This window comes from Lontra canadensis, unplaced genomic scaffold (genome assembly GCF_010015895.1).
Source record: "Lontra canadensis isolate GAN:19392208 unplaced genomic scaffold, GSC_riverotter_1.0 scaffold28, whole genome shotgun sequence".
Taxonomy (NCBI): Eukaryota; Metazoa; Chordata; class Mammalia; order Carnivora; family Mustelidae; genus Lontra; species Lontra canadensis.
The window spans coordinates 13,832,388-13,857,524 of NW_022631022.1; the positions used below are offsets into that span (position 1 = coordinate 13,832,388).

At 36.4% G+C, this 25,137-nt stretch overlaps 1 protein-coding gene across 1 annotated transcript in view; it reads right to left on the minus strand.

Annotated features, from left to right (window-relative positions):
* UNC13C (unc-13 homolog C) overlaps positions 1 to 25,137 on the minus strand; it is a 601,184-nt gene that overhangs the window by 310,969 nt on the left and 265,078 nt on the right. The window contains exons 11-12 of the mRNA XM_032864917.1: positions 23,574 to 23,801; positions 22,267 to 22,408 (exon numbers count right to left, since the gene is read on the minus strand). Of these exons, the coding sequence (XP_032720808.1) occupies positions 22,267 to 22,408; positions 23,574 to 23,801 (370 nt within the window). The remainder of the gene's footprint in view (positions 1 to 22,266; positions 22,409 to 23,573; positions 23,802 to 25,137) is intronic.

A 25,137-nucleotide genomic window follows, 5' to 3' on the forward strand; every position in this document is an offset into this window, starting at 1 on the left:
GATGATTTATATGATGGCTGCTAGAGGAAAGGGTGTGGAAAGATGGGCAGATGATGAGGAGGAGTTATGGAATGAATAAGCCTAAGCCATAGGAATAAAAGGTACAGGACAGGAAATAGAGTTAACAATATTATAATAGCATTGTACAGTGACACATGGTAGCCACACTTCTGGTGAGCATAGTGTAACATATACAGTTGTTGAATCACTATGACGTATACCTGAAATTAATGTAACATTGTGTGTCAACTATACTTAAATAAACAAAATAAAAATAAATATTACAGTAAGAATAATCATACTCTTCTTTTTTGTTGCTCATTAAATATTACAATTGCACATGTTCTAATTAGTGGCATAATGAGGTACCTGAAATTAAACCATTTGTTTGAAATCAGAAATAACTCTACTTTGGATTTGTGTTTGACATTTATTTGACATTTGAATAAAGACATTATCTTCCTAAGTCTGACTCTCAGTGGTAACATGCATTTTTTTTTTCCTTAAACTTACTTGTTGATCCATGAAATAAAGAAGCTGTATGGCAATGACCTCTGAAGCAAAATTTAACTATAAAGAACCTGGAACACTGCATGTTGCCAAGGTTTGCAGTGGTCCTATCGTAGGACAATATTCTAAGATGTGATTTATTGAAGTTATGCCATTTTTTAAAAAGATTTTATTTATTTGTTTGAAAGACAGAGATCACAAGTAGGCAGAGAGGCAGACAGAGAGAGAGGAAGGGAAGCAGGCTCCCTGCTGAGCAAGGAGCTGGATGGGGACTCAATCCCAGGACCCTGGGATCATGACCTGAGCCGAAGGCAGAAAGCCACTGAGCCACCCAGGTGCCCTGCCATTATCTTTTTTAAAAAAATATTTCATTTATTTGAGAGAGAGAGAACACAAATGGGATGAGGGGGCAGAGGAAGAGGGAGAAGATGACTGTCTGCTGAGCAGGGAGCCAGATGCTGGGCTCAATCAGGCGGATGTTTAACGCACTGAGCCACCGAGGAGCCCTGAAGTTATGCCATTTTCATTTTACTTTCAAGAGCAAGTTGTATGAGGTCTGATGGAGTAATACAACAGGGTTGGAAAAACATCTGACTGATTCAAATTTCATTTGAGCCACTTTACTAGCAGCATGACTTTGGGCAAGTTATGCAGTTACATTGAGTTTCCATGTCTAATCTATAAAATTAGAATATCAATAATTATCATTTTTTAAAAGATTTTATTTATTTATTTGACAGAGAGATAGAGAACACAAGTAAGCAGAGCCTCAGGCAGAGGGAGAGAGAGAAACAGGCTCTCCGCTAAGCAGGGAACCTGATGCGGGGCTCGATCCCAGGACCCTGGAATCATGACCTGAGGCAAAGGCAGCTGCTTAACCCACTGAGCCACCCAGGTGCCCCAATAATTGTCATTTAAAGATGATTACATATGTAACACTTAGAAGGGTACTGGGCACTTAGTAGGTTTTTAATTATAGCTAACTAATGTAGTCAATTCTATCACTCAAACATACACATATCATTTGCCCTTAACAGTAAAGAACAAGTTACTGAAGATATAAGAAATAGGAAAAATTTTAATTAGTCTAGTTATCAAAACACGAAATTGATTAAATAATTGATGAATACTAATGTGATAAAATCTCAACCAGTTATTAAAAGTACTGTTTGAGGTGAGGGTTTATTTGGGGGTTCTCTATTCTGTTCCATTAATCCATATTTCTGCCTTTATGACAATGTCATACCATTTTCATTACTGTAGCTTTGTAGTTCTTTTTTTTGTCTTGTTTTTTTTTTACACTTTAACAAATGTTTAAGCATATGGTATATTGTTGTTGACTAGAGGTATGATGTTGTGGAGCAGATGTATAGAACTTACTTCTCTTGCTTAATTGAAACTTTGTGCCTGCTGATTAGTATCTTGCCAATTCAACCTCTCCCCAGCACCTAGAAACCACCATTCTAGGGTGTGATTCTACAGATAGGACTCTGTTCAACACTTCATTTAAGTGGAATCATGCAAAGTTTGTCTTTCTGTGACTGACTTATTTCACTTTGCATATATGCCTTCAAAGTTCATCCATGTTGGTGCATACTGCAGAATTTCCCTCTTTTGTACGACTGAACGATAGTCCATCGTATCTATATATCACATCTTCTTTATTCATTCACCTATTGATGGACATATTTGTAGTTTCCACATCTTGGCTACTACCAATAATGCTGCAATGAACATGGGAATACTAATAGGTCTTTGAGAGTCTGATTTCAATTTTTTTTTTTAAGGGAAACACCGAGAAGTGGGATTTTGGGGATCATACGATAGTTTTATTCTCAATTTGTTATAAAAATTCCATACTGTTTTCCATAATGGCTGCACTGTTTTGCATTCCCACCAACTGTGTTCAAAGATTCACTGACAAGAGTGCCAAGACTACACATAATGAGACAAGATAGATAGGAACTTGGACCACAGAGAGGGGATCCCATCCAAATGGAGCTTGAATCATGGAGGAGACTCAGACAATGGTGGTGCTGTCCAAGCAGAGAGAGAAGTAAAGAAATACTACGGCTTCCCGTGGCCTCCCACCTCTAACCTTTTATCCAAGGGTCTCCTCACAACTAAACCTACTGAGCAAGAAAATTTGGGAAATGTAACTTTCAGAATTTAGTTCCATGCGATGCAGAGCACACTGCAGAAACTTCAGGGACTAAATGGAAGAGCAAACAGGCCAGCACTTAAGCCAAAGTGCCCTAGAGAGATATGTAAAACTATATCCTTAGCTAGAAGTACTTCAGTGGTTCTCATTCTTATTCCTTTCAGCATTTCTTTGACATTCCCTGAGAGATAAAACTCCCGGTGCTAAAAGCATTTTTCTAATTTTACTTCAAGAAAAGAACTGATAAATAATAAACATTTTTGTATGAGGTAGCGTGAGTGGTTTGCAAAGAAAATTATGGTACAAAAATGCTTTAGAAAAAAATAATAGAGCTTTATAAATGTAACCATTTCATTATCACTAATGTTCTACAGTCATTCTTCACAAGTAGACAGATGTTTTACAGACTTTAAGATTGAGCACCCCTTTACCAATTTTCACTGCAATGAATGAAATTCATGTTATTATATACTTGTATTCAGTGCATTCCTTATTCAATGTCATTGTCAATATTATAATGCAAACACTGTTTACTATTAGTATTTACTTCTGAAAGATTTGACACATTATTCTCTCTATATAAGTGTATCTAATTTGAATTGTTACAAATGCAGGATTATACTATACATAAAATTTGGCATCTGGACTTTTAAACTTAATATATCATGTACATGCAGACATACACACAATTACATTCTTTTAAGTGACATGACATACTGCATTATACGGATGTGCCCTAAATTATTCAGTTTATGCTCCCCCCCTACCGTAGACAGTAGATGGGCATTTGGGTAGTTTCCATTTATTGTTACAGCACTACACAGAACACCTTGTATGTTTATTTTTATGAACTTGTAAAACTACTTCAGTTTGACAAATTATTAAAAGTGGATTTTCTAGTTTGGAAGGCATCTGTATTAATCACATACACATCTGCATATAGCTACACGTAAATCACATCTGAATTACTGAAATATCCTCCAGAAAGCATGCACGTGCTTACCCCTGTAACTCTCTATACTCTCACAAATACTGAGTATTAGTACTTTTAAATCTTTACTAATCAGATAGGTGAAACCTACTTTTCATATTATGTTAAGTTTAGGGGACATACTTGTTATACATTAAATGAAATGTGTGTATATAATATATGTGCAATATATTCCTCCTTCCCATACGAGTCCACCTAAAAAGGAGGAAAAAAAGAAAGAAAACAAAAACTAATAAAAAGTACCTTTTTCCACCCCACCTTCCCCTTCTCCTGCCCCCCTGCATGTCAAAGAGATCTTTCAAGAGCTTCTGACTATTTCTGGCCACAGAAAAATGGTTCAACTAAATAGCCAGAATTTTTCTCTGGGAAGAGAACAGAATTAGTCACCATTACTTTCTATGGCACCTAATTTGCCCTCACTCTTTGTTAGAAAAGAAGAGCTGCTAATCTCCCAAGAAACTTTAAAGCAATGATGGAAATGTCAGTAACAAGCTACAGTTGCAACAACTGCCTGATCAGATTTTATCTGAACACCTCACTTGGCAGAAGCAACAACCACAAAGGTAAAAGCTATTAACTAACAGCCTTCTCATTCCAAATATGAGCAACACAGGACAGCTTATGGAAGACTTCTGCAGTGATCACCAATGAATTGCTAAAGAAGAGAAGAAATGTTAAGAAATCTTACACTCCAACTAGCTTTTCCACTTAAACCTAAGCTTTAATCAATTATCTGGAAGGGAATAACTTCGTTTAAGAACCCATATATAGTAACATGGGTTATACTTTAGTCCTGTCTGGAACCCTTCAGAGCTGGATAATACAGAAAATGCCAAGAGATAGAATCCAGGGACACCTGGATGGCTCAGTTGGTTAAGCGGCTGCCTTCGGCTCAGGTCATGATCCCAGTGTCCTGGAATCGAGTCCCACATCTGGCTCCCTGCTCAGCAGGGAGCCTGCTTCTCTCCCTGTCTCTGCCTGCTTGTGCATTCTCTCTCTCTGACAAATAAATAAATAAAATCTTTAAAAAAAAAAAAATATATATATATATATATATATATATCTTAAAAAGAGAGAGAGAGAGAGACATAATCTAAAGAGGGGGAAAAAAAAGTCACTGCACAAACAAGACAAAACACTTGACAGCATCTATGAATATTTTGGCATCTACATGAGCTAACCCTTATCACTAAAATGAAAACCATTGAAACTTTAAGTTGAATCTAGGTAATTAGGAACAGCTAGAAGAAAAATTTAGCCAAACATCTGATTGTTTTCAAACTTCCAAAAATTTGAGTAATAAATACAAAACTGTATACACACAGTTTAAGTTAATAGAAAAAGTGCAAAAAAACCCCACTACTAACCAGATAAAAAGTTAAGACTATTCAGACGAAATTTTAATAGAGGATGTTACTTTAAATTAAATCATATGAAGTTGTCATTTCTATAGGTCAGCAGAGTTGAATATCAGCAATTTCATATGACTCAACCTAGTAATAACCAGATTTCATAATCAAGTTTTGTTTGTGTCCTAGTTTATACCTGGCATGTACAAGAAATTCCATTTGGGGGATGCCTGAGTGGCTCAGTCAATTAAGCATCCGCCTTCGGCTCAGGTCATGATCTCAGGGTCCTGGGTTCAAGCCCCACATCAGCTCCCTGCTCAGTGGGGACCCTGCTTCTCCCTCTCCTCCCCCACCGTTATCTTTCTCCCTTGCTCTCTCTCTCTCTCTCTCAAAAATAAATAAATAAATAAATAAAATCTTAAAAAAGAGATTAAGTACCAAGTAGTTTAACAGTGAAGTTGAGAAACCCATGGAGATCTTTCAAGATTTACTAAATTTGACTGACCTGACCTGTGTTTTATCTTTAGCTCTGTGTGGACAGAATGAAAAAGGATGACATGATCTAGTCATAGTAAAATCTCAAGGGTTACTTTCACTGCTTATTTCAGTGCTTTAACCAAATCAAAATATCTTTTGTCCTTTTCATTCCTTCAAGTCTGACTCTAATCAAAAGCATCAAAGCTTGTCAGGTGGAGACATAACCAAAAGAAAAAAAAAAAAGCCTATCATGAAGATTAAAGTCATTTGTAGAATTTTCATCAGGCAGGAAAACAGACACTGCAGAAGCTAATAAAGCACTAAATGTTCGAGTTCACCAAATGACGCTCAAGTGGCATACACAGAGAACAAAGTTCTTTGGAATTCCTTTGGGGAAAAAATGGCATTGAAAGAATAGCAAGAAGGGCGAAATCAGTGTTAATCAATACTGGAAATGAAAAATAAAGTTTGTAAAAGACCCTTTCATAAGTAAGCAATTAACCTTGGAAATTAACATTTGAAAATAATTCTGTATATTTTTAGGCTTATTTTGTACCTGACATTATTTTAGGAGGGTCTCTCCCTCAAAAAGCTTAAAACTTAGGTGGGAAGACAACCCTAATGTACATTAAAGACATGAAAATCATTATGGACCAAAACAAAAGTGATCTAAAATGCTGTATAACTACTGGGGGGAAAAAACATCAGTGAAAGTAGATGTGCCTAAGATGTCACATTCTTTTGAGTATTCTTTTGAGTAATGACTTACTATACAGCAATCAATAAGCTCTGAAACATTTACAACGGTATTATGTACTAATTGGCCCCTCCAGAAACCTCTAGTGAGAGAGTCAAGTACTTAGAGAAGGCAGCAGACCCTAGGGTTTTGAATGCACAACCTGAAACTTCAGGAAAGTCTGAGACTCCTTTTTTTTGAGCTGTAAATGTAAAGATACAAATGCAGATGACACTGAATTTCTTCTAGAACTTAAGTGCTGTTAGATGTGTAGAACACTTGAACGATAAACTGCCACATCGCGAGGGTGGTAGTGACGGAGGTCACGGACATCACCCCTGCTGTGGTCCTCATCACCACCACCAAACTCCTCCTCCTAGAAGAACAGTTTTGTATCATGAATTTGTAGTGTGTAAATGCATCATTAATGTAGTACTGTTAGTAGAGTGACGAGATTAATGTTTGTCAGTGACTTTTTACTTAGGTAATTGAAGTATAACCAGCATACAATTATCTGCATATATTTAAAATGTGCAATTTACCAGGTCTGAGCACACATATTCATCCATGTAACCACCACCACAATCTATATAATTAACATATCCATCACCTCCAGACGTTTTCTTGGACTTCTTATAATCACTTTCTCTTATCCTTTCCCTGTCCTACTCCCCAGAAAACCGCTGATCCGACGTCTTACATTTTAGTTCACTATTAGTTTTTCTATAATTTTATATAAATGGAATCAAACTGTACACTTTAATCCCTTCACTTAGCTTGAGATCTATTCATGTTGTGTACACCATTTGCTTTTAGTATTCTGCATATGTCGCAATTTGCCTATCAAATGTCACAGCATTCGGGTGTTTAGTCTTTATCTATTACAAAACAATCTGCTATAAATACCTGTGTATAAATCTTCATACAAGTACATTTTCTTTTTAAGAAACCAGTGGTTTAATCAAGCGGTTGTACCATCTTGTATTCTCACCTGCCATAGAGGTCCTTGCCAAGAACTAGCAACAAAAATATAAAGGTCTAAGGGAAACAACTGAAAGTATACTATTATAAAGTTTTTATACTGTGTGTGAAGTACAATATCATGCTAAGTTCACTGTGGTAATTTAAAGATATATACTATACACCTAAAGCTACTACTTACAAAATGAGATACAACTCAAAGTAAGTCAGATGTAATTATAATAGTTGATTGGCCCAAGAAATAAATGCAGAGAATAAAAAAGAGACAAAGAACTCATCCTTCTACTAATTATGGAATTGTGCTCCATTGTAGTTTTGCCTTCCCGAATGATTATTGATATTGAACATATTTTCATATTACTTAGCTATCCATGTAAATGTTCTGTGAATTTCAAATTAATATGTACTCTGTTGTTTTTGGATGAAGTGTTCTAAGTAGCAGACCTACAAGCAATAAATGCATTTGTATCTTCTTATATTTAAAATGTATTTCTTGGGATGCCTGGGTGGCTCAGGGGGTTAAGCCTCTGCCTTCAGCTCAGGTCATGATCTCAGGGTCCTGAGATTGAGCCCCGCATCAGGCTCTCTGCTCAGCAGGGAGCCTGCTTCCTCCTCTCTCTCTCTCTGCCTGCTGGTGATCTGTCAAATAAATAAATAAAAGTAAAAAATAAATAAATAAAATAAAATAAAATGTATTTCTCACAGGTTAGATATTGTTGGTCTTTGGGTTTTTTTTTGTTGTTGTTGTTCAATATGATAATCTCTGTCTTTTAAACCTGGTGTTTAGACTTTTACAATGAATGTGATCACTGACATATTGAGGTTTCTGTCTAACATCTTTATTATTTTTTCTAATTTCCCCATTTTTTTTTAATGCTCCTTTCCCTTTTTATTTTTTCTGTTTCGGATTTATTATTTTTTTTTAAATTAAAATTTATCTATTTTGGTGAAGTATTAGCTATAATATTTTTGTTTTCTTTTTACTGGTTAGAATTCATAGTACACATCTTTTATAGTAAACATCTTTATATTACCATAATCTATAAACAATATGATATCCTTTTATGTACAGTATAAGAATGTTACAATAGCATGTTTCTCCGTTGTGTCCTCCAGACCTTTCTGCAATCATTTTGTTTTATTACATAAGCAAGAACTAGTTGTTATTGTGTCTAAATACTGAGTAATCTTTCAAATAAATCAAAATAACTTAATTGTTCATTATATTTGTCAATGCAGTTAGTACTGCCAATGTTCTTCATTTCTTTTTATGCATTTATATGAACCTATGTTTTTAAACTGGTATTACTTTTCCTCTGTATAAAGGACTTTCATTAGCATTTCTCTTGGTACAGTTTGGAAGGAAAGGAATTCTTTTAGCTTACGTCCGAAATAGCCTTTATTTTGGCTTAAAAATTATTTTGTTAAAAAATTATTTTGTAGGGGCGCCTGTGTGGCTCCATGGGTTAAGGCATCTGCCTTCGGCTTGGGTCGTGATTCCAAGGTCCTGGGATGGAGCCCCACGTCCGCTCTCTGCTCAGCAGGGAGCCTGCTTCCCTTCCTCTTTCTGCCTGCCTCTTTGCCTACTTGTGATCTCTGTCAAATAAATAAATAAAATCTTTAAAAAAATTATTTTGTAGCCTTTAATTTTGAAAAGCATTTTCCCTGAGTTTAGAATTCGAGTTTGACAGTTTTTGTTTCAATAATATAAAGATGTTGTCCTACTTTATTATTGCTAGTATCATTTCTTATGAAAAGCTGGCTGCCATCTTTATTTGTCTTACTCTGTATTAGTGTGTGTCTTTTTTCTCTGGAAGCTTTCAAGATTTTCTCTTCTTCCCTGGTTTTGAACAATGTGATGATGATGTACCTGGGTGTAATTTTTTTCCATTTTCTTATGCTTGAGGTTAAGCTTCTTGAGTTTATGTGTTGCCAATTTTGATTGAACTTGAAAAAAATTGGCTATTATCTACTCAAATATTTTATATTTTTTTCTGTACCCATTCTTCCCTTTTGTCCTTTAGAAGACTTCAATTACTTGGTTTTGGGTGCCTGAAGTGGTCTCATTGTTCTATTTAAAAAAAAAAATTGTCTGTGTTCCATATTTTTTCTATTATTATGTCTTTATTAATCTTTTCTTCTGAGATATCCAATCTGTCATTCCTAATCAATGTGCCTTTCATTTTACATATTGTATGTTTCACTTCTAGAAGTTCAGTTTCAGCATTTTTTTTTTTCCCCCGATAGCTTCCATATCTCTCCATTTAACCTTTTACTCATGTGGGGTTTTTTGTACGGACTTCTCCATGATTCTCTTTGGGTGGCTGTTTGAACACATGGCAATAGTGTGTGCATGAAATAGTGTAGAAAGGACTTTACTGTGGTAAAAGAAGAAAATGAGTCCTGCTTCTTTTACTTCACTTATTGGAAGAATTCTTCAGAAACATTCTATCAACCTCCCTGAGCTTAAGCTTTCTCATCTATAAATGACAACAACAATGCTTTGTAAAGCACTATGGAGGATTATACCTGTGACAGGAATTCAGTTACTGTAAATAGCTACACAAATTTCAGTGCCTATGAGATTTGCAATGATTTGAGTTTTAGACTTTCCTTCCTAGACATTTATATTTCTTCAACAAGGCACTTGCCTAGCTAGAATTTCTTTTGCTCAGCCGTCAAATACTAACATGCTTTAAACACCCTTTATTTGTGGGATGCCTGGGTGGTCACTGGGTTAAGCATCTGCCTTCAGCTCTGGTCATGATCCTAGGGTCCTGGGATTGAGTCCCACCTCGGGCTCCTTGCTCAATGGACAGCCTGCTTCTCCTTCTGCCTGCTGCTCTCCCTGCTTGTGCCCTCTCTTTCAAATAGATAAATTAAAAAAAAAATAAACAATCTTTACTTAGAAATAACTAACTATCCTATTGTCAAGCCCAGCCACAATGACAGCACCAGGCAGAATTGCCCATTTCCCCTAACTTCTGGGGATTGGCTCCTCCTCCCCAGCTAATGATAGAAGCCTTAGCACCATCTCCACCCCAATTAGGAAACAAAAAAACAAACTCTGTAATGGGGAGCAATCATCTTTCATATTTATCTCAGTGTCTGTAGAACCTACAAGAGTGCCTCATGAATGAATTAGTTCTCTAAAGATTATCAGTGCTGCTACTGGGGGAAAAAAAAAAAAACCCTGAAAATTAGATTTTACACTTTATTTTTCCGGGCCAATGGAGATGTGCCAACTTTCAGTCTGGCTATATATAGGACTAGCACATTGCTCTCCTTTTCCTGCCTTCAAAATGGTTGGTTCACACATGGGGTATAACTAAGAGGTGGGAGGATGAACTAAACAGAGGTTGATTAGAATTGTTGTATTTGGATCTTGAAAACCCTTGACAGATCCAGATCATTACAGTGCCTTAACTAGATATATTCCACTCAGGGGTAACTGCTTTGATATGGGGCCAAATCAGTTACCAACAGACCACTAGGATTTCCCTCCTCTCTGTTCCTCACACAAAGCACAACTGATGATGTAAGGTGCTCTTACCACAGCCTGGTAGTTCATAAAAATGAATTGGATTAATTGGTTAAAATGCAAAGAACCTTCCTGGCAGAAATCTGTGAATGCCAGAGTTGAAAGACATATGGTCACAGGACCGAGGCTAGTACAGACCACACGGACGCTGATGATATGAACAGCTACTGAGTAGTGACCAGCAATCAAACCAGAGTACAGAGGAAAGAGGGAAGAAGAAAGAGCCATGGGTTGAGGGCAGGAGGAACCAAGGGATAGAAAAGAGGGAGAGGAGAAATAAGAAGTAGAGACAGAAAGGGGCACCTGGGTGGCTCAGTGGGTTAAAGCCTCTGCCTTCAGCTCAGGTCATGATCTCAGGGTCCTGGGATTGAGCCCCACATTGGGCTCTCTGCTCAGCAGGGAGCCTGCTTGCCTTCCTCTCTCTCTCTGCCTGCCTCTCTGCCTACTTGTGATCTCTGCCCGTCAAATAAATAAGTAAACTCTTAAAAAAAAAAAAAAGGAAGTAGAGATAGAGAAAAACAGATACAGATGAACAAACTGTCAGAGAAAAATAGAGAGGAATCAAAGGGCTTATAATTGCTGCCATTTTATAGTTCTTACTTGCTTTTTCCTGGTTTCCTGCAAGGGCATTCTGTGTCCAAGTAAAAATCCCTTTTCCATGGTCCAATTTAAGTGTGAGAGGGTTCTTTTTCTTCCCACCACGAAGCATCCTTACAGAATAGTCCTCATTGCCCCAAGGGTTTATTGTTCGTAATCCAACTGCTTCCTCAAGATTTGGGGGATTGTGTTTGAATTCTATTTAATCCTCTGTTTGAAACAAAAGTACAAGACCTTCTGTATCTTGGTCAGTGGAACATCACAAGGCCATCTCCAAGGATATGTCCTGATCTGAAAGCTTACGGTTTGTTGACTGGCAAGAAGTTCTCTTTGGGGACTCTAAGTTGAGTGAATTCAGCCCAGATCTCTTTCCACATATCTTTCCTCTCCTTATTACAAATCCCTTTGTTTCTGGAGTAAAGCAGTGATAACGTAAACGTATTCTACTGGCTCTGTTGTGTGTGGATGGGTAATGGCTCAATCACATTTACTAAGTGAAAGGCAGTACTGGTTGTCATGTCTCCCCATTGCCAGGCTTATTCGCAATGTAGACAATGATTAGTAAACAAATTTCTAATCCCATAAAGTGTGACTAAACTCCTTGCTTTAGATAATTGTGGAACAATCTTCCTGACAAATGACTTCCTGATGCTAATACCATCATTGTAAGCTAGCTCAGACAACTGAGGAAATGCTCCCTTCCCATGTAGCCCTGAAAAGGCCCATGCTAGTAGTCTAGGCAATAAATCAAATCACTGATTACATTCAGGCTGTCATTTTAAAATATTAATCGGCTGTGCTATGGCGCTAGTTGTATTTAATTGCTGTATTTAAATAAGCTATCTTCTATAGAGCTTACTTTATGCTTAATTCCTGCTTGGTCCTCATCGGAGCGGCACAGGGCACGGTGTAGAGCCACGGGCCTGAGGCACTCTGTGTGCCACACATTTGGCTGATTGTGAATTAAACATGCCTGACATTCTTGTAGATGGCCAAGGCAATTATGCTTCTATAAACAACAGCTTTAGGAGTTTCTAATGCTCACATCTTAAGAGTTTGCATGTTCATTGCCTCTTGTCGAAAATCTTATTGTGTCAAGGTGGGAAGTAATTTTTTTTTTTTTTTTTCCACAGTGCCCACTGTGAGACAGATTCACAGGGGCTAAAGGGTTTTCTTGAGGTCAAGGAGCATGTTAATCCAGAAAAGTTTTGGAACTCAAGTCTATAAACTAGTAGGTCAACAGCTTTTGGTAATAACGTAGAGTCACTTTTCAAATCAGTATTTCTATGGACCTTGTAAGTACAGCGATTTTCATGAAATGGGGACTCAGGAAATGTGGATAGAATTTAACTGATACCCACTAAACAAGTGGAGGTGATTGTGCAGTCATTTAGGTAAGGTGTTTAAACACCACTGCTGTGCCTATTCCTACCACAGGCATTGTGTTGACTAGACCTTGTTATTAAAATAATTCTTTAATACAAATTAAAAATATAACTAACAAGGGGAACCGTCTTGCATTGTTGGTGGGAATGCACACTGGTGCAACCACTCTGGAAAATAGTACGGAGTTTCCTCAAGAAGTTAAAAATAGAACTACCCTATGATCCAGCAACTGTACTACTAGGTATTTACCAAAAGACTACAAAAATACTAATTCAGAGGGGTACATGGACCCTGATGTTTACAGGAGCATTGTCTACAATCTCCAAATTATGGAAATAGCCCAAGTGTTCACCAATTTGTGAATGGATAAAGATGCATAGACACACACACACACATACACACACACACACACACACACACACACACACAGAGAAGAATATTATTCAGCCATAAAAAAGAATGAACTCTTGCCATTTGCAATGACATGGATGGAGCTCATAAGTAATATGGTAAGCCAAATAAGTCAGTCAGAAAAAGATGAATACCATATGATTCCACACATAGGTGGAATTTAAGAAACAAATGAACAAATGAAGAGAGACAGACAGACAATCTAAGAAACAGACTTTTAACGACAGGGAACACAGTGATGGTGACCAGAGGAGAGGTGGGTGGAGCGATGGGTGAAATAGGTGATGGGCGTTAAGGAGGACACTTGCTATCATGAGCACTAGGTGTTTTATGGAAGTGTTGAATCACTATACTGTACACTGTTTTGAAACTAATATTTTATTGTACATTAATGAATTTAAGTAAAAACTCAAAAAAATAAATAATAGATATAAAAAAATAATGCATGCCTGCCAGCTTCCCTCAAAGAGGGAATCAGCATTAAATTTTATTTCATAAGTTAGCAAAAACAAAGCACCAACCATCAACTATAGAGTCTTCTGGAAAGGACAGTATCTATGTAACATAAATGCAAGCCTCGTAATTCCAAAATTTCTTATTCAAATAGACCATACTGCCATTTTCTCTCTAAAACCCACTAGAAAAAACTTACTCCTTTTCTTCCTGAGGCAATGATTCATGACAAGCATAAAACATTTCATTAACTATAGTATGGGCAAATAAAATCAAATGTCATAATTAATTATGAAATGATCAAATATACAACTTACCAGGAACAAAGAACAAAGATAACCAGTGCCTTTGATTTATGTCATACTTTATCATTTCAAAGCACTTTCATATACCTTAATACATACCCATATGACGCTTTAAAAATTATGTGTGTTTACAACCCCTCCTAACCCGTATTTCTGCCAGAGAGCAAAGAGTCAGGCCTCTGTTCTGGGCCAACATTCTCTCAAGTGTCTCATTCTTAAAATCATACAATATCTTGGTCTTTTTAAGATAAAAATTTCAAACTTCTTTTTTCAACTCATGGTAAGAGAGGTAAAATTAAAAGTGAAATGACTTAGCATTAATCTCTGGAGGGTATCAAATTGCCATTAATGGGGGAATTATTAAGCTTTCAAAAAACTTTACAAAAATTTCTTCATTTGCATTTTCATTTTACCAGCTTTGGAACTGTCTGGTTTGGTTTTTGTTTTGTTTTTGTTTTTGTTTTCAGGTCAAAGCAGTTTTCCTAAGACAATAGTTTAGGTGTTGGAAAAAACATCCTTCTTTATTTTTACTTGCATCTTCTTGGTGGCTTCAGAACAGGGAACTGCTTTGTAGTCGTGTCTCTGCTATAACCTGCCTGTGAGATTCAAGTGTCACCAGTAAAATGAGGGAGTTGAATAAAACTGTCTCTCAGATCCTGTGCCAATTTCAGTTCTGTAATTCTTATTTCGGCAATACTTTCCCTTTACAGCACCCTGTTCATTAGTCTTTTCTCGGCCTCACTATTCAGATTAGAACTTTTTTTTTTAAATGCAAACACTACTGCCATCTTTGCTGTGAAGTCCTGAATCTTACCACAAAGAATGTCATCATGTTATAAATGCTAATAATAATAATTGTTGATAATACTGCCATTTTTTTAAAGATTTTATTTATTTGACAGAGATCACAAGTAGGCAGAGAGGCAGGCAGAGAGAGGAAGACACAGGCTCCCTGCTGAGCAGAGAGCCCATTGTGGGGCTTGATCCCAGGATTCTGGGATCATGACCCGAGCCTAGGGCAAAGGCTTTAACCCACTGAGCCATCCAGGTGCCCAATAATACTGCCATTTTTAATGCTTACCAACTGCCATGAAATCTGTATACACTATCTCAATATAACAATCCTGTTGTATTACATTATATTATATACATTATATGTATGGATATCTAATGTATACCTATATACATTATCTCAATTTAACAATCTCAGTTTTTCATACTGGAAAAACCAAACCTCAGAATTTAATTCCCCCAAATGCTAACAAAAGTCATACTATTAATAAGATATCTTATTTTCAGAATGCCAGGATACCATTTTACACTCCAGCTCACAGGGCAATGTGGTGGGAGGCATGGATGACCTCATCTATGACATGTATGCATTTTTCAAAATCTGCACATAAATTCACTATGAACTCATTTGCACCTGCTACCCCCCAAAACAGCAACAACAAAAAACCTTACAAAAGAAGATAAATTTGCAATTCTCATGCCATTTCATGGTAAAATGGAAGTATGCACAGGAAGATCCAAAACAGTGTTTTTGGAACCAGTGATGTAGAACCTCAGTATTAAGAATGGAATTGTAGAGTTCTAGAAACTGGCAACAAAAAGACACTGTTGAAGATTTAGGCACTTGTTTTTGGTATTCTAGAGGGGACAAATAGAAAATATGTGTGAGCGTAACTTAATACTCACACATAATTTGTCAGTAAACTAAAAAAAATTATGAAAAAATTGTGCAAATTATATACGTATTACATGAACAGCAGGGCAGGATGGGTTTGAATTTGAATTTCTTCTTCCTTGAAAAAAGTGTTGCTTTAAACATAGATATATTGGTATAGCCATTGTAGATAATGCTTCCTCTCAAAAATAAGGCATACAGTACATTATAGGAAAACTGCCCCCAAATATAGATAATTCATATATTAAGCATCCATTCCAGTATACTCTTCTGTGTACTTGTCCCATCAGTTATGAGGCCTTCTACTTTGTTTAGTGGGAACAAACACTATTCCTCACCTGATGAGCACCAGACACTGTTATACCTAGGTCTTTTGGTGACGATTACCTTATTCTTGGGTAGTTTCCCCACATCACTGTACTTATCATTATTCAGCTGATTTCTCAAGGGAACCCTCTGCAGGATTAAAATATTAGAATAAGTATTTCCGCTACTGTGTTCCTTTGGATGAATGCTTTATTTCACACATGTAACTAACAACCTGTGGATCAAATATGTCTAGAATTCAGATGTTGTTTGACATGTCTTGTGTTGGTTCTTATACTACTTCACTTTGCTTATCAATTAAATTGAGATTTTCAGACTTTCTAATTGTAGTTAAGAGGGAATAACAGACTGGACATACTCTCCCATATGAAAAACCAAAAAGTGAACAAAGTCTAAGGTTTTCAATATATTGGAGATCTGTCAAAGAAGGACAGTGATCCCAAGGAAACAAAAAACAAACAAGGTAAGTCTTATGATGACTTCAGCTGACTGCGTGGAGATAGTTTTCCGGTCACTGTAAAAGGAGAAGGAACTCAAGTGGAGTCTACTAGATTCTCTGAGCCAACAGTCTGGGAACACCAAGGCAGCTAAAGGCCACAGGCATGTCAAAAAGAAGAGAACTGAACAGAAGGAAAACTTTGACAATCTGCAGAGGGTTCCCCTTGAGCAATCCAGTGAGTCATGGTAACTGCACACACTGAAACTACCCAAGGCCTGGTTAAGACGCATCAAAGGGGGTGCCTGGGTGGCTCAGTTGGTTAAGCAACTGTCTTCAGCTCAGGTCATGATCCCGGGCTCCCAGGATCAAGTCCCGCATCTGTCTCCCTACTCAGTGGGGAGCCTGCTTCTCCCTCTAACCCTCCCATGTCTCATGTGCTCTCTTTCTCTCTCACATTCTCTCTCAAATAAATAATAAAATCTTAAAAAAAAAAAAAAAAAGACGCATCAAAGGGATGAGTTCAAACAGTGTGCTGCACTCACCCAGACCAGAATAGCACTTGTTTCTACCTGGGAGCCTTGAAAAAATTGATCATTTCATGAGTCTGTAGGCAGAGTACTTGGCAGAGTCTTGCTTCAGTATTGAGGAATAATTAGCCCAAAGCTGAGCACTATTTCATTTCCACTTAACAGATTCTAAAAGCAACACCCAAAAAAACCAAACTGTTTCTATGCGACTTAACTATGTCTCAAAGTAAAGTTCAGTAGTATTTATAGGATGCCAATAATATCCATCACCCAGCGAGATAATATTTACAGTGTCTGGCACTCAGTATAAAATTACCAGGCATCTGAAGTAGCAGAAAAATATGACACATAACAAAGAAAAAAACTGATCAGTCAAAACTGATACTGATTTAGAATTGGCAGTCAAGGACATCAAAAGAGAGGTATGTTTTGCATGTGTTCAAAAAGGGAAGTAGAGAAAGTATCAAGGGAATAAGAAGACAAGTCACAGATGGGGAGAAAATATTTTCAAAAGGCACAGGTGATCAAGGACTAGTATCAAATACAGTTAAAAGACTTTTAAAATTCAACATTAAAAAAAAAAAAACTTTAAAAAATCCTTCTTAAAACCTTGCCAAAGAAGATAGACAGATGGCGAGTAAGCATTTGAAAAGATGCTACTTAGATGTCATCAGGGAAATGTCAATTAAAACAACAATATCCCACTATCCACCTTCTGGAATGACCAAACTCTTGAACACAGACAACACCAAATGCTATGGAGGATTCAGAGCAACAGGAACTTTCATTCATTGCTGGTGGGAATGCAAACTGGTACAGTCACTTTAAAAGACAGTTTGACTGTTTCCTACAAAACGAAATACACTCTTACCATACTATTCAGCGATAACATTTCTTGGCATTGACCCAAAGAAATTGATAACTTATGTTCACACAAAAACTTGCATATGGATGTTTATAACAGCTTTATTCATAATTGCCAAAACTTGGAAGCAACCAAGATGTTCTTTGGTAGGTCAATGGATAAACAAACTGTGACACATCTGGGCAATGGATTATTATTATTATTCAGTGCAAAAAAGAAATGAACTATCCAGCCACATAAAAGACACAGAGTAAGCTTAACTGTATATTACTAAGTGAAAAAAGCTAACATGTAAATCACTGAATGATTCCAACCCTAGGACCTTCTTCAAAAAGAAAAGTATACAGAGAGTAAAAAGAAATTCAGGGAGGCGGGGATGAAAGGTGGAACATGGGATTTTTTAAGGCAAAGTACTCTGTATGATACCATGATGATGGACATACATCATGATATATTTGTCCAAACCCATAAAATATAAACCACCAGCACTGAACCATAATGTAAATGTGGTCTTTGGGTGATAATGATGTGTCAGTGTAGGTTTGCCAATTGTAAAAAAATATACCACTTTGGTGGATGGGGGAGTGTTAGTAATAAGGGGAGGCAATGGATATGTGGGGGCAGAAGGTACATGGGAAATCACTGTATCCTCCCCTCAATTTCTCTGTGAACTTAAAACTTCTCTAAGAAAATAAAGTCTTACCTAAAAAAAAGTTAAGTAGGGCCATGGAAGATATAAAGACCCAACTTGAATTTCCTGAGATGGAAACCGAAATATCTGAGATAAAAAATACAGTGGCACTGGGTATTTACCCCAAAGATACAGATGTAGTAAAAAGAAGAGCCTTCTGTACCCCCAATGTTCATAGCAGCAATGGCCTTAGTCGCCAAACTGTGGAAAGAACCAAGACTCTCTTCAACAGACGAATGGATAAAGAAGATGCAGTCCATATACATAATGGAGTTTTATGCCTCCATCAGAAAGGATGAATAGCCAAATCTGTATCAACATGGATGAGACTGGAAGAGATTATGCTGAGTGAAATAAGTCAAGCAGAGAGAATCAATTATCATATGGTTTCACTTATTTGTGGAGCATAAGAAATAACATGGAAGACATGGGGAGATAGAGGAGAAGGGAGTTGGGGGAAATCGGAGGGAGAGACAAACCATGAGAGACTACGGACTCTGAAAAACAGTCTGAGGGTTTTGGAGGGGAGGGGGACGGGGGGTTGGGTGAAGCCTGGTGGTGGGCATTATGGAGGGCACGTATTGCATGGAACACTGGGTGTGGTACATAAACAATGAATTCTGGAACACTGAAAAGAAATTTAAAAAATAAGTAAAAATTTTTAAAAAAAGAAAAAGAAAAATACAGTGGCTTGGATTAATAATAGATTAGACATGACCAAAGAAAAGGTGAGCAAATGTAAACACATAGCAATAAAAATAATCCAAAGTGAAACGCAGAAGAAAAGGAAAGAGAGAGAGAAAGAGAAAAGATAAACTCTCCATCAGCGGTTGTGGGACAACTTCAGAAGGCCTAATATATTTTATAAGGGGAATCTCCAAAAGGCAGAGGGAGAAAAAATGTTTACAGAAATAGCCAAAATGTTTGCAAGTTTGAAGAAAACTGCAGACTCACAGTCCCAATTGATTTAATAAACCCCACGCACCAGAAATATAAAGAAAACCACATCATGGTACAACACTACCATATTGTGCAGCCGAGTAAAGAAAACGTGATCTTTTAATAGCAACTCAGGAGGAAAAAGACATGCACAGAGGAGCAAAGATGAGGGCAACAATGGCTTTCTCACCAAGAATAAGAAAAGCATGTGAACACGAAGATGATGGAAAAATATCTTCCAAGTTTTTTTTTTAATGGCATTCAGAATCCTATGAGCAACCCAAAAATGCAGTAAAAGCATTAGACAAACTACAACATCTGTTTCTGATCATAACTCTCCACATATCAGAAACAGAAGATGACTGCCTCAGTTGCATAAAGGCATCTACAAAGAGCCTAAAAAAACAATGTGTTCTGTCTGAGACTGAGAACAAGGCCAGGAGATGCACTTGTGTCGCTTCTCCTTGGTATCATATCAGAAATCTTAGCCAGAGCAATAAGGCAATCAAAGTTGTATCAGGTTTCTTTTTGTGTGAAGAAGGATAGCAGATTCTAAAACTCATTTGGAAATAATTCAAAGGCTCTAAGATAGATAACTGAAAAAATTAAAAGTTGGAGGACTAACACTGATTTTAAGACTGATTTTAAAGTAAAACTGCAGTAATCTATGCTGTGTGGTACCGGCATACAGATGGATAAACAGGTAAATAGAACAGAACAATCTAGAAACGGATCAACATATCCAGGGATGCGTGAATTTTATTAAAGGTGCAAAAGCCATTTAGTAAAGAAATGATGGTGCTTTCAAAAAATGGTGCAGGAACCACTGGATATCCATATGCAAAATAATGAACTTCGGTCTATAACTTCTACCACATTAGAAAATTACCTAAAAAATGTATGATGGACCTAAATGTAAAATATAAAACTATAAAAAAAAAACTTGCACAAATACAAAATAGAAAAACAGTAAAAATGAGCAAACTAAAAACTTAATGAAAAAAGATACATGGACAGCACATGAAAGATGCTTGAAACCACTAGTCATCAGAGAAGTGCAAAATACAACCACCATAAGATACCACTACACTACACATATAGAAGGATTGCAAAAATCTAAAAGACTGACCTTACAAAGTGTTAGAAGGGTGTAACAACCTGGAGCTCCCATACATTGGTGATGGAAATTTAAAATGGTATAACCACTTGGAAAAATTATCTTAAATTTTAAAAATTAAAAATTACATATATTCATAATAGATGTCCCATCTATTCAACTCTAGGTATTTATTCAAGAGAAATGCATATAAATATTTGTATAGACATAGTTTACAAGTTTCCAAACAGCTTTATTTTTTTTCAAACGGCTTTATTTTTAATAGCTAAAAACTAGAAACAAACCAAATGCCCCTCAAAAGGTGAATGCATAAATAAACTTTGATATTTTATTACAATGAAATGTTACGCAGCAAGAAAAAGAAATGATCTTTTGCTGAATCCTACAACATCGATGGATTTCAAAATAATTACACTGAGTCAATCAAACCCTACAAAAGAATGCATAATACATGCTCTATATAAAAATCACAAAATGCAAAATGCAGAGCATTCTATAGCCTCATAAAGGAGACCAGTGATTGCCTTGCCATGAAGGGAGTTAAGGAGGGACAGTTTTCCTGGGGCATGAATATGGGGCGAGATATATGTTCATCATATTGTCTGTGGTGATGGCTTCATATGCAAGTCAAAACTTAACAAACAGTACACTTTAAATATGTAGACTTACATTTTGCCAATTTTACTTCGATAAACCTGATTTTAAATTTTCAAACTTACAGCTTCTCCTGAGAATCTGTGGGCTCTAGCTTCATTACATCTGCATGAATACACGGCCATTGAAGCTGGATTTTTCCAAGTCGCTTGCTCGACGTTTGCCATAGTCCTTTCTTTGTTGCCCTTATCCTGCTTGATTAATTTATTTGACTGGTTTAGAGATTTGGATTTATGACTACCAATGGATTTCTTGTCTTCGGTTAACAAACAAATGGAGGCTAAAATAGTTTCTTCCATCAGTGAAGAGGGAGGAACTATCCAAACTCATTCTATGGCATCCCGTTATTTGGTCCCAACTGATTTTCCAAACCTATTTCTGAACACACTCTTCATCAGCCCATACAAACAAAAGCACTCTATTTCTTATTCACTATTGCCTACATCTCCAAACAAGCTGTATGTTTTGGGTTTGCTCACTTGGTATGTTAATAAGATCCTTGTTTACACCATCAGCATAGAAAGGAGGGAAGAAAAAGAAAGGACTCAGGGTTTGGAATTTTCATTTCTATCAAATGCCAATTGGAAAGTCATCTTTTGTCTTTAGAAAGAAAAGAACTTATGCCAGAAAAATAATTTCTTACCTTTTGGTACAAATATAAGAGGCTTTAAAAATAAATGACCTCTTAGAAAATGAGAGGCTGTAAAAGTTATCATCAACCATTTCATCATGGTGTAGGTGTGATGGATCAGGTGATGCCCCAGATCTTTCTCCTGCCCTTAGTCCTAAATCATCGGATGTGACGATATTGCTGAATCAAGCCAGTAAATTCAAAGTCATGTTAGGTCAACCCAAGTTACAGATCATATCTTAATGTTTTTTCCTCCTATACAGTCACCCCAACCATGTCACCCTTTGTTTGAAAAATTCTTTTTATTCACTTTCTTCCAAAGATAAAGAATAATAAATGTATTAAGTGACTTCATAATATTAATTTCACTTTTGATAATTTCTGCTTAGTATTAAATATGAGATAATTACTGCTTCTATATTTTGCATGCCTGTATTAAATTTATTCCCAAATATATCAATACTTGTAATAGTTTCACATGATATACTTACAAATAAAACTTCTCATCCCATACTGGATTCAAATTTCCAAAAATGGTTTTGGTTCTTCTTTTGTTCTTTCCCACTTGAACAGTAACATATGGGTCACTCGACCCTGTTTTGTCTTTTGCCTGTAAACCTTGTGCTGAAACCACTGAAATAAATAAAAATAAACATTTTAATATAAAGATTTCCTCAAACAAACAAACAAAAATTGTAATGAAGGGCAGCTCTTCTAACACTTTGCACACTGGGTTTATGGATACATTCCCATTGCTTTTATTGTCATGAACATTAGGACTTAAAAATATTTAATGAAAGAATGAAAACACTGAGTATTAAAATCTTCCTTGAATAAATATTTTCTTTTGCCTGTAATGAGTAGCAGCTATACACATATACTGCCCTATTCACACCAGCTATATAATTATATACACGTTACTATATATATGTATAGAGAAATAAAGATGCACACACAATATGCCCAAAGTTATCCAACATAATTCAAAGGTCTGTGATTTAAAATGTATTTCTAATTGTGATTTTGCTGTCACTACTGAACAACTCAACCTAGTTAAAAAAAAAAAAAAAAAAAGTCGGGCACCTGGGTGGCTCAGTGGGTTAAGCCTCTGCCTTCAGCTCAGGTCATGATCTCAGGGTCCTGGGATCGAGTCCCGCATCAGGCTCTCTGCTCAGCAGGGAGCCTGCTTCCCTCTCTCTCTCTGCCTGCCTCTCTGTCTACTTGTGATCTTTCTCTGTCAAATAAATAAATAAAATCTTAAAAAAAAAAGTGGCATCTTTATTTTATCTTGTAAGTACCATATGAGTAAGTTAAGAGGCTTGGTTAATGTTTATCTAGTTATAGGCAACTTCAGAAGTTCATATTACCAGACATCACTAAGCTCAAATTGCCTTGACTCGAGGATCAAATGTTTGAGGGGTACTGATCAAGAATTAAGTGAAATGATGTGTGTTTTCTCATTAAGAAAAACTGGCTAAAGAGATTTTTAGCTACTCTTGTAATTTATCAGTGGCAGGCAGCTACAAAGCTAATCTCTTATAAATTGCAGGATACTGATGAGTATATTGTAAAAGAGAAACTTCTTCCTCTAGAAGAGCTTTTGATTAGAACAACAGACTGCAATTACTTCAATTATCTAGGACATACTTTAGAAATTTCAAGTATAGACTATACTTTTTATCAATATTGACAAGACTGGAAAATTCTACTTATTTTACCTATAATTTTCATTAGCAGTGATTTCTAAAACATATAAAAATCTCAGTGCAGAATAAAAATTTTAAAGAAGACTTTTTACCTGTAATGGTAATTTTAGCTGACCACTTAGATGTCCCATCTAGTACACTCTGCTTGGCCGCTTTTGTGTACTGCACAAAATCTTCTTTAGAAATCTGAAACATTTCCTGAATGACTTCAAACACCTCTGGCCTGTTTTTCTCCCTAATCTTCATTCTTTCTTTCATAGCCATAATAATGGTCTGAGTCTTGTCTTCAGCACCATGCTTAGAACTCTTTTCTGCTGCTCCTATAATGGAAAAATCAATTGTGACATAAATGCACATAAAGTTACTTTTGGATGGCCCGAGAGAGGGAGAGAAAGAAGAAACAGGAGGATGAATAAATGGTTTCATTCTGAGGAGTCAGGGTACCTACTTCACGGAACAGCAGGACAAGATAAATGCTGCTGGACAAAATATCTAGGCTGAGATTCAGAACCAGCCTTCGTGTTAGTGGCAAGTAAATGGACTTCCATCATTCCCAGATTTTTAAGTTGTATTATTTGATTAAATCAGGGGTTGAACAAATGAGTGGTTTGAATTTGCAAAGAGCAAAAAGAATGCACAAGTCAAATATGGTATATACCACATGCCAGACAAAACTGAGAAACAAGATATAGAGGGCAAATGTTTCCCCAAATTCAGTATTTCAAATACTTGTGTTCAAAGTGTTTAATTATATCTAATGATGGAATTAATCATGATTAAGTGTTTAAATTCTTCTTGTAAAATAAATACCACCATTGGTAAGATTTTACTTGGAATTACAGAGATTGTGCTGTTTAAGAAGGATTTGGAAACCATGTAAGTACATGATGGATCACAGGCCCAAACTCTCATTTTGTGATATGGCCATTGTTTTCAATAGGCTAAATTCTTTCTACCCAAAACCCTTTTTGATTTCCAGGATTTTTTGTTTATTTATGATTGGTCTCAACTTTCCGGGTATTTTTGTTTTTAACACTAATCCTTTTGGCAATGAAAGATTTCAAAAAGTCCATTCTTGGATCCCTCACCTTCCCCAGCTACCCGCCAGGTATTTTCAAAGCTGTGTGTGGCCTCTGGGTTATGCAACATTCCATGACAAGTTAACAATGAACCATGATTCCAACTCTCATAGTTCCTTAGTGAGTTTGAAATGAGAAAGCAAAATCCCAAGGACCAGCGTTGCAGGAGCAGCCACTGCTGATACCCAATATTTTTGGGTGCCAAACAAAGGTGATGTAATGAAAAGAATAAAAAATAAAACTCAGTAACAGATCCAATTTTCATCTACATGACTGTATCACCCAACTTACAATTTTTTGAAATATATCTCTGAAATAACCACATTAATATCTGGTAGAATGTTTAGAAGTTAAATGAGAGAATTTATCTGCATGATTTCTACCACAAAGGATAGCCTTATTAATGTTGAGTCTAAGTCTTTGAATGTTAAGCCTAAGACAAAGAGGAAAAGGTCAGCTGTTAGCTTTCCTTGTAATAAATTCATATTTAACAGCAGTACTTAAGTGAAAATCTTGATTTATTTGAAAGTATGACATTTGTTTCCCGAAGTGGAAAAAACACATTCATAATAACCAA